At 36.6% G+C, this 15,752-nt stretch overlaps 1 protein-coding gene across 13 annotated transcripts in view; it reads left to right on the top strand.

The window, feature by feature from the left end:
- The window catches only part of NCOA1 (nuclear receptor coactivator 1), a 241,668-nt gene that overhangs the window by 183,341 nt on the left and 42,575 nt on the right, over nt 1–15,752 (top strand). For all 13 annotated transcript variants that reach the window (XR_011972410.1, XM_072633863.1, XM_072633870.1 and 10 more), the window contains 2 exons: nt 9,560–9,728; nt 10,711–11,025. Coding sequence is in view for 12 of the 13 variants with exons in the window: in XM_072633863.1 (XP_072489964.1) it covers nt 9,560–9,728; nt 10,711–11,025 (484 nt within the window). In the remaining variant the exon portion in view is untranslated. The remainder of the gene's footprint in view (nt 1–9,559; nt 9,729–10,710; nt 11,026–15,752) is intronic.

The following is a 15,752-nucleotide window of genomic DNA, read 5'->3' on the forward strand; positions in this document are numbered from 1 at the left end:
TAAGCATGTTTCATCATTAATCTTCTGGAGTTGTGAATGACCAGAACTCCTAATTCTCTCATAGTTGTTTATTATGTTGTCATTGTAAGGATTGTTCTCCTTTTTCTATTCACTTCCCTCTACATCAGTTCATACAAGTCTTCCCTTCCATCATTTCATACAGCAGAATCATATTCTGTTGCTTGTTCAGCTGTTCCTCAATTGATGGCCACTTCCTCCCCTCATTCCCTGTCACTTCAAAAAGAACCATGAATATTTTTGTACAACCCTAGTTAGAGTTTGTTTTTCTTAAAACTATCCTGCCTTTAATTATCCTTCCTCTAATTTCTGTTTTCCCCTTTTCTTCCCATTTTTCTGTTGATTGAAAAGTTTTATGTACTAAACTATGTGTATATTCATTCTCCCTTCATTTGACCAGTTCAGATGAGAGTGAGGGTCTAACGTCAGGTCACACAACACCCACCACTGCCTATTTCTATATATGTCTGCTTGTGCACCTTGCTGTTATGAGGTAATTTCCTCTAAACTTTTTTCTCTTCTCTCTGTACTACATTATTCTTCTCTTCCTTTTCCATTCTTAAGATAATCGAGACTGAACTCTTTAAGTTCATGACCTGGGTTTGAGTCTGAACAACCATAGATTGGTGTTGGAATCAACCATTCCAACCTAGAAATCCCTTTTGGTTCATATTGACAGAATTATAGGCCTTGCTTAATTCTGATATTCCTGCTTTGGCTCTTCCTTTGGTGGGTTGGACTGGATGCTGGAATTGAGACTCTGCTCTGCTCCAAGAATCAGAGCCACACCACTTCTGCTTCTGAATTTCCTCCTTTTTTGGTACCTCTCCCATCTCCCATACATTTGTTACATTCACCTTTTATTTTTTTGTGCTTGGTTGTTGTTTACATTTACATTGTTATGGGCATTATTTATATTGTTTTCTTGGCATTACTTTACTCTGCAGTAGATCTTTCTATATATATCACATGTCATTTCTTGCAGCCTCCCACTTTACAAAGCTAATATCCATGTGCAACAATAAGCTTCGCCATTCCCCTGCCAGTAGATGGACATCTACTTTGTTCCTAATTTTTTGCTGTCACTAAAAGTACTGCCATAAATAATTTAGTGTATATGAGTACTTTCTTTTTATTAATGGCTTCCTCAGAGGAAAAGCCAAGTAGTGGAGTCTCTGGTTCAATGGGTATGGATACTTTAGTCACTTTATTTGGATAATTCCAAACTTCTTTCCAAAATGGTTATAACATTTCACAGTTCCACCACCACCCCTTCAACACTGACAATTGTTAATTTTTTATTGATATTTCCTTTTTCTTATATTACTATAGTTATCCCAGGTTTCCTTCCCCCTCCCAGAGAGCCATCCCATAGGACAAATAGTATGTTTTTAGAGAGGAAAAAAATCAACACAACTGCTTGATAAATTGAAAAAAGTCCATAAATATGGGCAAAGTATCAGTTGGAGGTGTCTCTCTTCATTTGATTCTTGATTTTCATGATTTTGTTACATGCATTTTTTGGAGTTTTTTCAATATGTAGTGATTCTGTTTACATTGTTATAGTTATCATGTATGTGCATTTCTTGACTTTGGATACTTCATTTTGCTCATATAGATCCCTCCATGCTTCTCTGTATTCATCTCACACAACATTTCTTCCAGCAAAGCATTATTCTGTTGTGTTCATTGTTTATCTGTTCCTCAGCTGATGGGCATCTACTTTGTTCCCAGTTGCTATTGCCATTTTTTTTTTGGTCATCTTTACCAGTTTGTAGGGTGTGAGGTAAAACTTCAGAGTTTGTCCAGCTTAACTGCCGTGGGGTGCCCAGGTCATCTTACTTATCTCTAGGTCTTCAGTGGCCAGCCGGGATAAACATATCAAGAGAAGAGACTTCCAGAGTCAAACAGAGGTTGTAGGCTTTATTCCGGATACCAGCTACATGTCAGCATGCAGGACGAGTTCTCCCCATGGACCCCCCTTCTCCTTCCAGAGGAAAGAGGAATCCTTCCCCTCTCTCAGTATGCGGGGCTAGTGCTCCCCATGGGATCTCTCTTCTCCCTCCTGAGGAGCAAGGAAAAAGAGAGGAACCCTCAGGCTTTCCTGTCCGAATTTAAGCTCTCCCAGCTGCATAGTTCACTCGTGGACACTGTGCATGCTCTCAGCCTCTTAGCCAATTAACAACAGGTGTGCTCAGACCACGGACCAATCTCAAGGGTGGGATGCTCTCCCCAGCAAGTTTCCACTGAGAAGAGGTGGAAAAATGAGATAGCTCGTGTCTCACTCCTCAATTCCCAGCTGTTCCCTGGGGGGCCTCGTGAGAGCTCGGTGGTTTCAAGAAGCCCTCACCTTTACCTGACCCAAGACTTTTCACTTGAGAACCGAGCTTACACCCCAACATGAGTTGTTTTGATTTGCATTTTCTTTTTATTATTAGTGATTCGGAGCATTCATTAGTATGGTTGCAAATACTTCGCAACTTTTGTGGTTTCAAGAAGCCCTCACCTTTACCTGACCCGAGACTGTTCACGTGAGAACCAAGCTTATACCCCAACATGAGTTGTTTTGATTTGCATTTTCTTTTTATTATTAGTGATTCAGAGCATTCATTAGTATGGTTGCAAATACTTTGCAACTTTTGTTTGGAGAATTGTTTGTTCTTATACTTGGAGAACTCCTTGTTCGTATACTTTGACCACTTCCCTTTTTAGCCTGGGTGCATTAATTTATCTGTGAGAAGCTTTTCAGTTTCATGTAATCAGTTATCAATTCTATCATTTTTAATTGCCTCTGTCTCTTATTTGGTTAAGAATGAGATATAAAGAAAATACACTCAATAGGAAAGTATATGTAGAACCTATACAGAATTGTATGCAGTCGTGGGGAGGGAGGGGGGTAGTGGGGGGTAGGTGTGGGGGGGATAAAATCTCAATTGTATGGCAGTGATTGTTAAACATTAAAAAATAAAAAAATAAAAAATAAAAAATAAATAAAAAAAATTAAAAAAAAAGAATGAGATATAAGAATACATCTCTTTAATATGTTTTGGGTGATTGCAGATATATAACTTAAATTGCTTACTGTCTCAGGGAGAGAGAAAAGAGATTTGAAACTTAATTTTTTTTAAATGAATGTTAAAAATTGTCTTAACATGTAATTGGGGAAAAAATAAACTGTTATTCTAAAAAAAATACTTTTCCTTTCCATAGCTGGATGGTGATCTGCTCTTCTAATTTTTTATGCTGTGATCTTTAATATTAAGATTATACATCCACTTAGAATGTTTTGTTGAATGTGGTGTATGTGGTTGCTCTAAACTTAATTTCTGCCCGACTGCTTTCTGTTTTTCCCAGCAGTTCCCAGAAGTAGGGAAATAAGGAGTATTTTCCAAGATAATTTATGATTCTGCTTTGGAAGATCAGGTTCTTATATGTCTGATTCCCCCTTGACTAATCTGTTTCTTATGTCTGTCTCTGCTTTTTAACCAATACCAGATGGTTTTGGTAGTTTCTGCTTTATAATATAGTTTGAAATATTTCATCCCTACTTTTCATCATTTCTCTTGATAGTCTAGATCTTTCGTTTTTCCAAATGAATTTTGTTATTATTTTATCAAATTCAATAAAGTTCCTCCTTGGTTATTTGATTAGTATGGCATAAAAAGGAATAAATTTACTCCAGTAGTACTGTCATTTTTATTATATTGGTAGGGCCTACCTGTAAGCAGTGAATGTTACTCCAACTACTTAAATTGTTTTTTATTTCTTTATCAAGTATTTTATAATTGAATCTGTATAACTCTTTTGTGTGCCTTCTGGGTTGATCCACAGATACTTTATGTATTTTGTAGTTAATTGGAATGGGATTTTCCTACTACTGCTTTTAGCATTTTGTTGTTATTATAATGATCATTATTTATTTATTTTTAGTTTTCAACATACACTTCTACTAGATTTTGAGTTCCAAATTTTCTCCCCATCTCCCTTCCACCCACCCCAAGACAGCTTGCATTCTGATTACCACTTCCCCCCAGTCTGCCCTCCCTTCTATCACACGCTTTCCTTCTCTTATCACCATCCCCTCTATTTTGTTGTAGGGCAAATTAGATTTCTGTAATCCATTGCCTGTATATCTTATTTCCCAGTTGCGTTGTAAAAACAGTTTTTAACATTTGTTTTTAAAACTTTGAGTTCCAACTACTCTCCCTTCTTCCCTCTCCACCCACCCCACTGAGAAGGCAAGCAATTCAATATAGGTTGTACATGTGTAGTCATGCAAGACTTCCATAAAAATCATGTTGTGAAACACTAACTATATTTTCTTCCATCCTATCCTGCCCCCTATTTTATTCTCTCTTTTGACCCTATCCCTCCTCAAAAATGTTTACTTCTAATTACCTCCCATTTGCCCTCTCTTTTCTCATACCCCCCCCCCCCCGCCGCTTGTCCCCTTCCTCCCTTATTTCCTGTAGTGTAAGATAGATTTTCATACCAAACTGAGTTTGCATGTTATTTCCTCCTTAAACCAAATCTGGTGAGAGTAAAATTCGCTCCTTCCCTCTCACCCCTCCTCTTCCCCTCCATTGGAAAAGCTTTTTGTTCTTTCATGTAAGATAATTTGCCCAATTCTGTTTCTCCCTTTCTCCTCCCAATATAATGCTCTCTCACCCCTTAGTTTTTTGGGGGTTTTTTTAGATATCATCCCTACCTATTCAACTTACACTGTGCCCTCTAATCCTTCCACCTACCCTAATGAGAAAAGCCTGAGAAAAGTCTTAAGAATTATAAATGTGATCTTTCCATGTAGGATTATAAACAGCTCAACTTTAGTAAGTCCCTTATGATTTCTCTTTCCTGTTTACCTTTTCACGCTTCTCTTGATTCTTGTGTTTTGAAGTCAAATTTTCTGTTCAGCTCTGGTCTTCATCAAGAATTCTTGAAAATCCTCTATTTCATTGAATGACCATTTTCTCCCCTGAAGTATTATACTTGGTTTTGCTAGGTAGGTGATTCTTGGTTTTAATTCTCCTTAGACCTCTGGAATATAATGTTCCAAGACCTGTGATCCCTTAATGTAGAACCTGCTAAATCTTGTATTATCCTGATTGTATTTCCACAATACTCAAATTGTTTCTTTCTGGCTGCTTGCAATATTTTCTCCTTGACCTGGGAACTCTGGAATTTGGCCACAGTATTCCTAGGAGTTTTCCTTTTGGGATCTCTTTTAGGAGATGATCAGTAGATTCTTTCAATATCTGTTTTACCTTCTGGTTCTAGAATATCAGGGCAGTTTTCCTTGATAATTTCTTGAAAGATGATGTCTAGGCTCTTTTTTTGATCATGGCTTTCAGATAGTCCAGTGATTTTTAAATTGTCTGTCCTGGATCTATTTTCTAGGTCAGTTGTTTTTACAATGAGATATTTCACATTGTCTGCTATTTTTGCATTCATTTGACTTGGTTTTATAATTTCTTGATTTTTCATAAAGTCATTAGCTTCCATCTGCTCCATCTAATGTGAAAGAAATTATTTTCTTTAATGAGCTTTTGGACCTCCTTTTCCAACTGGCCAATTCTGCTTTTTAGGGCATTCTTCTCCTCATTGACTTTTTGGATCTCTTTTGCCATTTGGGTTAGTCTGTTTTTTAAATTGTTATTTTCTTCAGCATTTTTTTTTGGGTATCCTTTAGCAAGCATTTGACTCGTTTTTCATAATTTTCTTGCTTCACTCTCATTTCTCTTCCCAATTTTTTGCTCTACTTCTCTTATTTTATTTTCAGAATCCTTTTTGAGCTCTTGCATGACCTGAGACCAATTCATATTTTTCTTGGAAACTTTGGATGTAGGAGTTCTGACTTTGTTGTCTTCTATTTGTATATTTTGGTCTTCACTGTCACCAAAGTAAGATTCTATAGTCTGATTCTTTTTTGAGTTTTTTTCTCATTTTCCCAGCTATTTACTTGACTTTTGAGCTCTTTGTCAAGGTAGTTCTCTGCTTCCAGTTGGGGTGGGGAGGTGTATTGTCAGCTGCTCAATCCCCCCACAATCTGTGGGCCTACAGCTCCAGAAATAGTCATTGCCACTGCTGCTGCCCCTGCCCCCGCTGCTGCTTTGGCTGCCATGGGCTTCTCCTCCTCTCTCCCCCGCCCTCCCCACACTCTCACACAGGTCCCACAGGTTTTTTCCACTGACTTTCCATTTTATTCTTGATGTTTTAGGGTCATGAAGTCTAGAAACCACCACAAGTGGCCAAATCAATCCCCTTAAGGCCTGCTTAGGTCCTTTCTGTGCTGACATGGCTCTCACTGCACTGTGCTCTGCTCCAAGTGCAGAATGATACACATTACCCAGTAACTTTCCAAGCTGTCTTGGTCTGGAGATTTGCTTCACTCCATCAATCTGTGGGTTCTGCAGCTCCAGAATTTGTTTACAGTCATTTTTTTTACAGGTATTTGGCTGGGTTTGTGGGGAGAGAGCTAACAAAGCCATGCTGTTACTCTGCCATCTTGGTTCTGCCCCTCCTGTTAGTATTATATAGAAATCATTATTATATCGAAATGCTGTTGTTTTTAGGGTTTATTTCGTAGCCTCCAAAGAGGCTACAAAGATATTAATTGTCTTGGTATCTTGACTGGGTTTTTCCAAGTAAACCATCACTAGAAAATAGGACTAGTTTTATCTCTTCTTCACCTATCCTTAATCCTTTAATTTCTTTTAATTCTTTTAAATTCTTTCTTTTGTAAATGCTATTAGCATTTCTAGAACTATGTCGAATAATAATGGAGAAAGTGAGCATCCTCACTTTTCCATGTTTATTGGAAAAAGTTCTAGTGTGTCTCCCCATTGCGTATGATGGTTGCTTTTGGTTTTAGATAGATGCTTTTTTGATATTAAAGAAAAGTCATCCACTGTAAGTCTTGTGAAGAACAGCCAGAAGGCCAGTTTGTCAGGACCATAAAGTTCATAAAGGGAAGTACAGTAGTATATAATAAGGCAGGTAAAACATTCCTGCTTGTAGCCCTTCACAAATCCTCTAGTGCAGTCATTCATCTTCATGAATTAAATGGCATCTAACTTGGGCCTTGAAAAATGAAAGCAGTTTCAGTTGGAGTTAGAATAAGGGGAACGCATTCCAAACAGAGGGACTGATATGAAAAAAGGCACAGAAATGGGAAAGTTTCTTTGAAGAAAGGCAAATACAGTTGGCTTCATAGTAGAAATAGTGGTAGAGACAATTGTTAGAATAAGTTTGGGTCAAATTAAGGATCTTGGAATCTTGGGCTTTATATTATAGGAAATAGTTTCCTATTTTTTTTAGCATTGGAGTATCATAATTAAAGTGGTTCTTTAGGGGAGTTAAGCAGACTTAGTCGATTGAAGGAAGAGAGAACATCAGGGGAACATCAGGAGACTATTTACCTTAGTTCCAGTATTAAATACAGGAAATAAGGCTATTAACAGTGGAAATAGAAAGACCTTGAGATGGATGTGAAGTAGACTAAGAGAAGCTGTGATGTAAGAATCAGTAAGATTTGGGAACTGATTCAATGTGGAGGAAAGGTCAGGCAAGGAACGCCATGTTTTGGGAAGAAAGATGAGTTACAGGCTAAAGAGAGCTTCCTTTCTGCTCATTCTCATAGCCTTAAGTCCATCTACTCACTTTTTTCTCTACACCTGTGTTTTTTTTCCTACTTGGAAAAGCTAATTATAAAAGCTAACATAAATAATAATTGTGCCTTCCCATTTATTGATAACTTGTACAAATTGTAAATAAGTTTTCATTCTAGGCCTTAAACTTTTTCATTGTGAAAAATTCCTTTCCAAAAAGTGTCCTTTTATGCTTACTCTTTATTTTGTCATTAGTTAAATTTAGAATTTCAATACTTCAGAAGTATATGATTGGGGGTGGGGGGAAGTGGGTGAGACTGCCTCCAATGATAATGACCATAAGACCGTGAATCCTTAGTAGATAGTTGATAGTTTTATGAGTTGCATTTCCCAGCCAACGCCCCCCACCCCCCTTTCAGAATTTTTTTATGTCAGAGAGCTTGCATTCCACTACTATAGCCTTCAAGAACTTCACATCATGTTTAGATCTCAAAATATCCCTTAGTAAATGGAGCAAGAGCAGTCCTTATCCACCACAAAATATTTGTTCCGTTCCCTTTTTGCCTCTCTTTCAAAATTATCTGGTGCCTTTGTACAGCACTAAGTATGCTATTACACCAAACCTTAAATTGGAGCAAGTAATTGAATCCTCTCAGGAGTAGTAGTAACTCAACCAAGATTGCAGAGTGTACCATAAATGAGGTTCCTCTAGTATTCCTTTCTCACTACCATCACTACAATTCTGATCAGGCATAAGTCATGAGAATTAATTATATGAAGGGACTTTGCCAACACTTGACTTTGTCTGTCCCTGGATGGTGCTGTGTCTGAGCTTACATGATACAACCTCTCTAGTCTTTTTCCTGAATGAGGGCTCACAAAATGCTTGTGTGTATCTTATCTATCCTGAAAATTTCTTGAGGGCAAGGATTATGTCTTTGGAGTGTCCCCTATGACCTACCACAGTGCCTTACAATAAACTTGTTCTATGAATGGATAAATATAAACGTACATGCAAACATACTGTGAAAGGATGGAGGAACTGGATTTTCTCTGTTGCAGAAATGTGCAGTCAGTTCTGTTCCTGAAATTGGTAAGTCTAGAAATAACTCTCATCGTATTTCTGTGTTTCCATCTTGAGATGACATAGAATTAATTTGTGCCCTATTTTACCCCAGTTCTAAAAACTCAGAATTCTGCTGTATAGAGAATCTGTTGAGACGTAAGGTGCTACACACATAAATGGAAGGCTGGCTAGATAGCATTAAATATTATGTTAGACTGAACTGTGGGCTCTTTTCTGCTTCTATTTTAAGAAATAGAATACTTGTGTTTTCACTTTCCTCATTTAAACTATAAATTGATATTAATAAAATCAGTAAAGATGTGCTACTAACAACTGGTATGTTTAAAAAGCTTTTCTACATTGCATTATTTTGTTATTAAATGTCATTTGGTATGTACCTTTTGTAAAAAAAAAAGTCATAATTTTGAATCTTTTTGTATTAAGTATAGCTTTAAATTTTTTTGGCCAATGATCATATTAAATCAAACTAAACCGTTTAAAAATCAGAATTTTTGGATAGTCTTCCAGATTTTTACCCTTGCTTAAAATGCTTTTCCTCTGCTTTTATAGATTTGATAGATTTTTCATTCAGTTTTTCCAATGCTAATGGGCAAAATAAGGAACAAAACTCCAGTGGATGATGAATAAATGAGAAGTATATTGAAACATTACAAGTCTATTATATTTTATAAACTGAGTGTGATTGCATTCTGAGTTGGTCTTTAGTACACCAATATAATGATTTGAATGGAGAATTTTGCAGTAAGGTTTTATGGCCATTTTTTTTTTATATACCCAACCACATTTAAAAATTTTCTTACTTTTGACATCATAGTTATTTGACCTGATTGTCTTTTCATTTCTACAGCCAGTGTATCACCTCCCAGCTAGATGAGCTCCTGTGCCCACCAACAACAATAGAGGGAAGAAATGATGAGAAGGCTCTTCTTGATCAACTGGTATCCTTTCTCAGTGGGAAGGATGAAACTGAACTAGCTGAACTAGACCGAGCCCTTGGAATTGACAAACTTGTCCAGGTATTCCATAAACCTTGGACTATTTGAAAAATAGTGCCCAGATTAAAAAACTGTAGGTGATCAAAATTATTAAAACTTTGATTCCATATTGTTTTATCTAATTTTATAATTAATAGTTCTTCTGAAAATTATCAGACTATAACATATACTGTGAATTACATATCACTCTAATATTGCATTTTTGTGGTTTTGAGATAATCTCGAGTTCTCTAAAGATATGCCAGCAGAGTGCATGCTCTTATTGCATTTGCCAAACTAGAGAGGTTACATGTGTATGGGCCCAGTTATCTGGAAATCAGTCTAATTGAGTGTGGGGAAAACCTTGTAGCTGGAAAACTAGTTGAAGAAGATTTTTGACTATAGCAACTCACTAAATTATCTTTTGACATGGAGGGTTTTCAATTAGCATTAGTGAATAGACTACACACACTGACAGAATAAGTTCCCAAAGCACCGAGATAATTTGTCTGTGATTGCCTTGTGTTAATTGTCTTCAGTCGATTTCATGCCAGCATCTCAGCTGTACCAAACTACTTATGTACAGTTTTTGTTCTTCCCCAATTAAGGGTCAAAGTATCAGGCATTATAAGATGGAAAAGAACATAGGCCACAAGTTCCAGTGTGGAAAATCTTTCTCATGGTGTTTAGATGATTCTTAGACCTGTCTATAAGACATACAAAATATAGTCATCTTCCATTGATTTAGAGGTTTGTTTTATATGTACTTTTCATTTTCTGTTATTCCACTTGAAAACAATTTTCTTTACACATTTAGGTAGCAAGTAATCAGACTTTTTTGACTATAAATTAAACCCAGAGACAGTTAGTAGCATTTTCTGGAAGATATACAGTTAGAAACATTTTCTGGATTTTTTGTTCCCAGATCAGAGATTATATATAATGTTAACAAATGTCACAAAATAAAAATGTCACCTCTTTTTAGACATTCACTTTTAAATTATTCTGGTTCCTTTTGTAACAGGGAGGTGGATTGGAAGTATTAACAGAGAGATTTCAGCCACAACAATCAACACCACCTTTAATGATGGAGGAAAGGTCCAGCCTGTATTCTCAGCCTTATTCTTCAGCTTCACCTACTGCTAATGTCCCCAGTCCTTTCCAAGGCATGGTTAGGCAAAAGCCTGCCATAGGAACCATGCCAGTTCAAGTACCACCACCTCGGGGAGCTTTTCCTACTAACATGGGAATGCAGCCCCGGCAGACTCTAAACAGGCCTCCAGCTGCTCCCAATCAACTTAGACTTCAACTGCAGCAGAGGTTGCAGGGACAACAGCAGGTAAGTACTATTGTATCATGATGGGTACTTTCTTTTAGATGTGAGGAAACTTCACAGCTCTTTCTGTGACATGAAAACAGCTGTTTTAATCATGGAATGTAGCCCATTTCCACAGTGTTTAGCAAAAAAAGACATTATCTTTATCTCAGCCTAAACCAGGACTGAGGAACTTTATCTTCTCCACCCCCCAGTCACTGACTTGGCTGAAAAACTTTTAGAAGTTCCACCAAAAAAATGTAATTTGATTTTGTTTCTTCCCAAGTTTTATTGGTTTTGCTTCAAGAAAAAAAATAAAGCTCCATTTCTGAAAGGGAAAATAAGCAGAAGAAAAAGGAGGAAATGAGCATGAAGAAAGAGACATAGTAGGGGAAAATAGCAATAAACATAGGAGCGAGAGTTAAGAGAAAAGAAAAGACAGGAAACAATCTGATATGGGTCTTCATTGGAGGTAATCTGTTCTGCTACAATCCTAAGTGGCCCCTAGACTTTAATATGTTAATTCACTTTTATTTCATTTATTAAATAGTCCTTTATTGAGGTAGTCAAAGAAGAATGTAACCCCTACTCTCAAAGTTTACAATTTAGTTGAGGAAATAAGATAAACACACTTGAAAAGTTAAGTAACATTAAGGTTCTAAAAATGAAACATCACCTCATGCTTCAAAGAACATTAAGAATGATTCATAGGCAGTAATCATTAGCAAGACTCCTGTTATTACAAGAAGAAAGAGCTAATGTCATGGTGATTGGTCATGTCATATGTAGTACAGAAATGACTTCATCTGGACCTGATAAAAATTGGAAGGCTTCCTGTCTTTCTGGACTAACTTTCTAGTCTATGACAGACTATCTGTCAAGACTTCTAAAACCCATCACTTATTTATCCCTTATGCTGATTCATACAAATGAATAAATGTACAAAAAGCCCTTGGAAGTTAGTGCTCCTTTATATTAGACTTTTAGGAATGTGATAACTGAATTATGATTTGCTTAACATATGAGAAGCCTAAGTTTTGCATTCATATGTTTATCTAATAAGCTCCCAGACATAGTTATTCAGGAGATGATACCTTTGCTGTACTCTGCCCAAGTCATACCCCATCTCAAATATTTTTTTCACTTCATGGCATTACATATTAGAATGTTCATTGACATATGGAACATGTCTAGAAGAGAGTAAAGGGAATGTTGTGGAGACTTGAAATTTTTAAAGAATTATCTTGTGGAAAGGAGCTTTGGCTTGATCCCAGAAAGCAAGAGTAAAACCCATGGGTGGAAATTACAAGGAGGTAGATCTCAATTCAATATAAGTAAAAATTTCCTTACAGTTCAAGTTGTTCAGAAACAAAATTAGGTACTGAATACCCCTTCATCTTTGAGTCTTCAAGCAGAGGCTATTTGAGTATTTGTGCTTAATTGAGTGCAGCAAACTCTGAGTATGTGCCAGGACCCACAGATAATTACGGTAAAAGTTACACAGTGTCTTCCCTCAAGAAGTTTACACTCAGTTTGAATTCTTGTAAATGGGATTTTTGCTTTGGGGAAGAGTGGGTTTAGGAGATATTTGAATTTTCTTCCAAATCAGCACTTCTATGAATGATAATCACAAGGAATTTGGACTCCTCATGACCTTAAATTTGTAGGCGATACGAAATCAAAGATTTGAGAGTACAGTTACATTTTCATCTCCTTTCAATTAATACCTATGAGAATGGAAGAAAAAAAAGAATGTGGAAATTTAAAACTCTGTCCCACAGAAAGATCTAGTCCATAGTTTATGATACTAGGAAATTGGCTTCAGACCAGAGATAGAGTATGCCCATGAAGACTGGATAAAGATAAGCTGTTTTGGATGAGAGGCTTTATATTCAATAATAACTACAAAGAATACGACTTATATGATCTTGATTGAGACCCTTTATCTCCTTGGACTTTAGTTTCATTATCTGTTAAAATGAAAAGGTTAGACTAGATGGCCTCTGAAGTCACTTTCTAGATCTGTGATTCTGTTAGCTCATATGGATACTATACCTTGGGGTGTTGCAAGCACTTGCCTCCCGACTACCCCGTGAAGTAGGTTGTTGGTATAAATTTTGAGGAGAAGGGAAAAAACAAAATTGCAAAAAAAAAAAAAATTGATAAATTGAAAGCGTATACCATAGAAACAAGTAGTATACCCAAACAATCTCAGGTGAAAATAACAATGAACTTGGTGAAGAACAATATTTATAGCTTCTTCTGTCCATAGAAATGCAGAGTAAAGGTAAACTCCAACTCCAAGTGAATATGGTTTCAGTTATCACTGATACTTTATGATGGAGATTGAACTCATTTGGTATACAGTAATAGTAATGTTTTGTTCATTTAGATTCTTAAAAATACAAGTATAGGGGAATCTGGCTTGTCAAATTCATTTGGGGAAAAAGTAATGTTTTTTTTCACAATAGACTTACGATGTATCCGTAAGAGTTAATACAACTTTAGGGCACCTTGTTAGCATATGTTGTCCTCACTGGTAAAACAATAATCCCATTGTATTTTGTGTAATTAGTATGTATAGCTAAACATTTATATTTATATGGCACTTAACAGTGTAACAGAAAATGTACTAGGCACTTCAGAAGTTTTATCTCACTTGATCCTCACAACAACCTTGGGAGGTAGGTGCTATTATTTCTGTTTTACAGGTGAGGAGGTTGGGGCAAACAGAGATTAAATGACTTGCTCAGGGTTACACAGCAAATTGGTGTCCAAGGCCAAGTTTTATCTCATTTTCCTCACTCCAAGCCTGGTGCTCTATCCACTTAACCACCTCAACCTAGCTGTAAGTCAGACTATCAGACTATATATGTATAGACTGATTATGTATTCTTAGCATCGTATTTTAAGAGGGGAATTGTCAAACTGGAAGACACAGAGAATGTCAGCCAGGATGATGAGGAGTTTGAAAAACAAGCCGTGGCTGGAAGGGCACCTCTAATTCTCGAGGCTGGGGAGGTTGAGGTTTGTGACTCATTTGAATTTGGGAATTCTGAGTTGTAGTAGGGCTAGAGAGAGTCAGGTGTTCACTCCTAAGTCCAATACAAACTAAGTAAATTCTTGGGAGGTAAGGGCCACCAGGATGGTGAAAGATTGGCAAACCTGCCCATGTTGGAAAATGAAAACTGGTTAAACCTTCTATCCCAATCAGTACTGTGGGATCCAACTGATAAGTAGTTGCTGTACTTCAATCTAAGGAAGGAGAAATGGAAATTAGAAAGAAAGGAAATATGCATTAGAAATGTGTAAAATATGAGAGGTAAGTTTGTTCAGCTTGGAACAGAGAAAATTTACAGGTGATAACTATATTTAAATATGTCAAGTCCACATGAAAAGGGGACTTTTTCTCTTTTGCTTCAGAAGGCAAAACTAAGACCAGTAAGTTACTGGGAGTTTAAAGTTATAGGGAGGTAAATTTTGACTTCACATAAGAAAGAACTCTCTAACAACTAGACCCTTCCAAAAATAAAATGACTGCCTTGTGAAATAATGAGCTCTTTATCCCTGGCATAACAACCCTATAACAACTCTTGTATGTGTCACCTTATACACAGCTACATTCTTAGTTCAAGCCTTCATCACTTCTCTACTGTACTGTTGCAAAAATTTTCTCTTTGATCTCCAACCACCAAAGTTATTTTCCTAGAGAATTAATCAGACCATATTATTTCCCTACTGAAGCTTCAGTGACTCCATATTTCTTTTGCAATTAAATAGACTCCTTTATTTGGTATTTAAAGCTCTTCATAACCTGACCCCTTCCTACCTTTTATGTCTTCTTATACATTACTCCCTTTCGCATGTAATATGGACTTGCTGTACCGATCTACTTTCTGTTCCTTGCACATTGTGATCTATCTTCCTTCTCCTGTTGACCCCCATGTCTGGAATATTCTCTTTCCTCATCCTTACCTCTTAGATTCCCTGCTTTCCTTCAAGAATCTGTTGAAATGCAACCCTTTTCAGGAGGCCTCTCCTCATCCCCCCAGATTCAATTACCTTCCTCTCACCTACTTTGTATGTATTTTGTATATACCTTTTAAAATATGTGTTGTCTTCTCTAATGGGATATAAGCTTCTTGAGGGTACAGATGGTATTTGCTTTTGTTTTCTATCACCATGCTTTGTATATAGTGCTTGTCACATAGTAAGCACTTAATAAAAGCTTGCTGATTAATACTGTGATGGAATTGTTTTAGCTTACATGTTGGCACATGGGGGATCAAGGGCTAAATTAGATGATGTCAATCATTGATGGGCAAATGCTTTTGAGTTTAAAGGAATTCATTAAAGTTCAGTCTGATTTGGAATAGTCAATGAAAACTTTACGTAAGTAGATTGATTCCTATGAAACAAGAGTAGATTTGAATAGACACAGTAGACAAAGGAAGTATATTTCAGGTAAGACATTTAACAGTAGAAGCTATAAGGAAAAATATGCAGGGTGTATTGTGGGAGATAGTGACTCACTAAACCATTTTATCTGGAACAGAGTGCTTGTGTTAGAGATTGCCTTTTAAATATATGTCTGTACTATAAAAATTGACTGTTATTTTCACTTTCAGACTTCAAAGTTCCATTTTGTTTTAATATATACAGGCTTATTTTACCATTGAATAATGAAGTAATGATTTTGATTTTAGAAATAGCCTATGGAATCTTAGAAATGTCCACTACCACCAGATAGT

This window comes from Notamacropus eugenii, chromosome 1, assembly GCF_028372415.1.
Source record: "Notamacropus eugenii isolate mMacEug1 chromosome 1, mMacEug1.pri_v2, whole genome shotgun sequence".
Lineage (NCBI taxonomy): Eukaryota > Metazoa > Chordata > Mammalia > Diprotodontia > Macropodidae > Notamacropus > Notamacropus eugenii.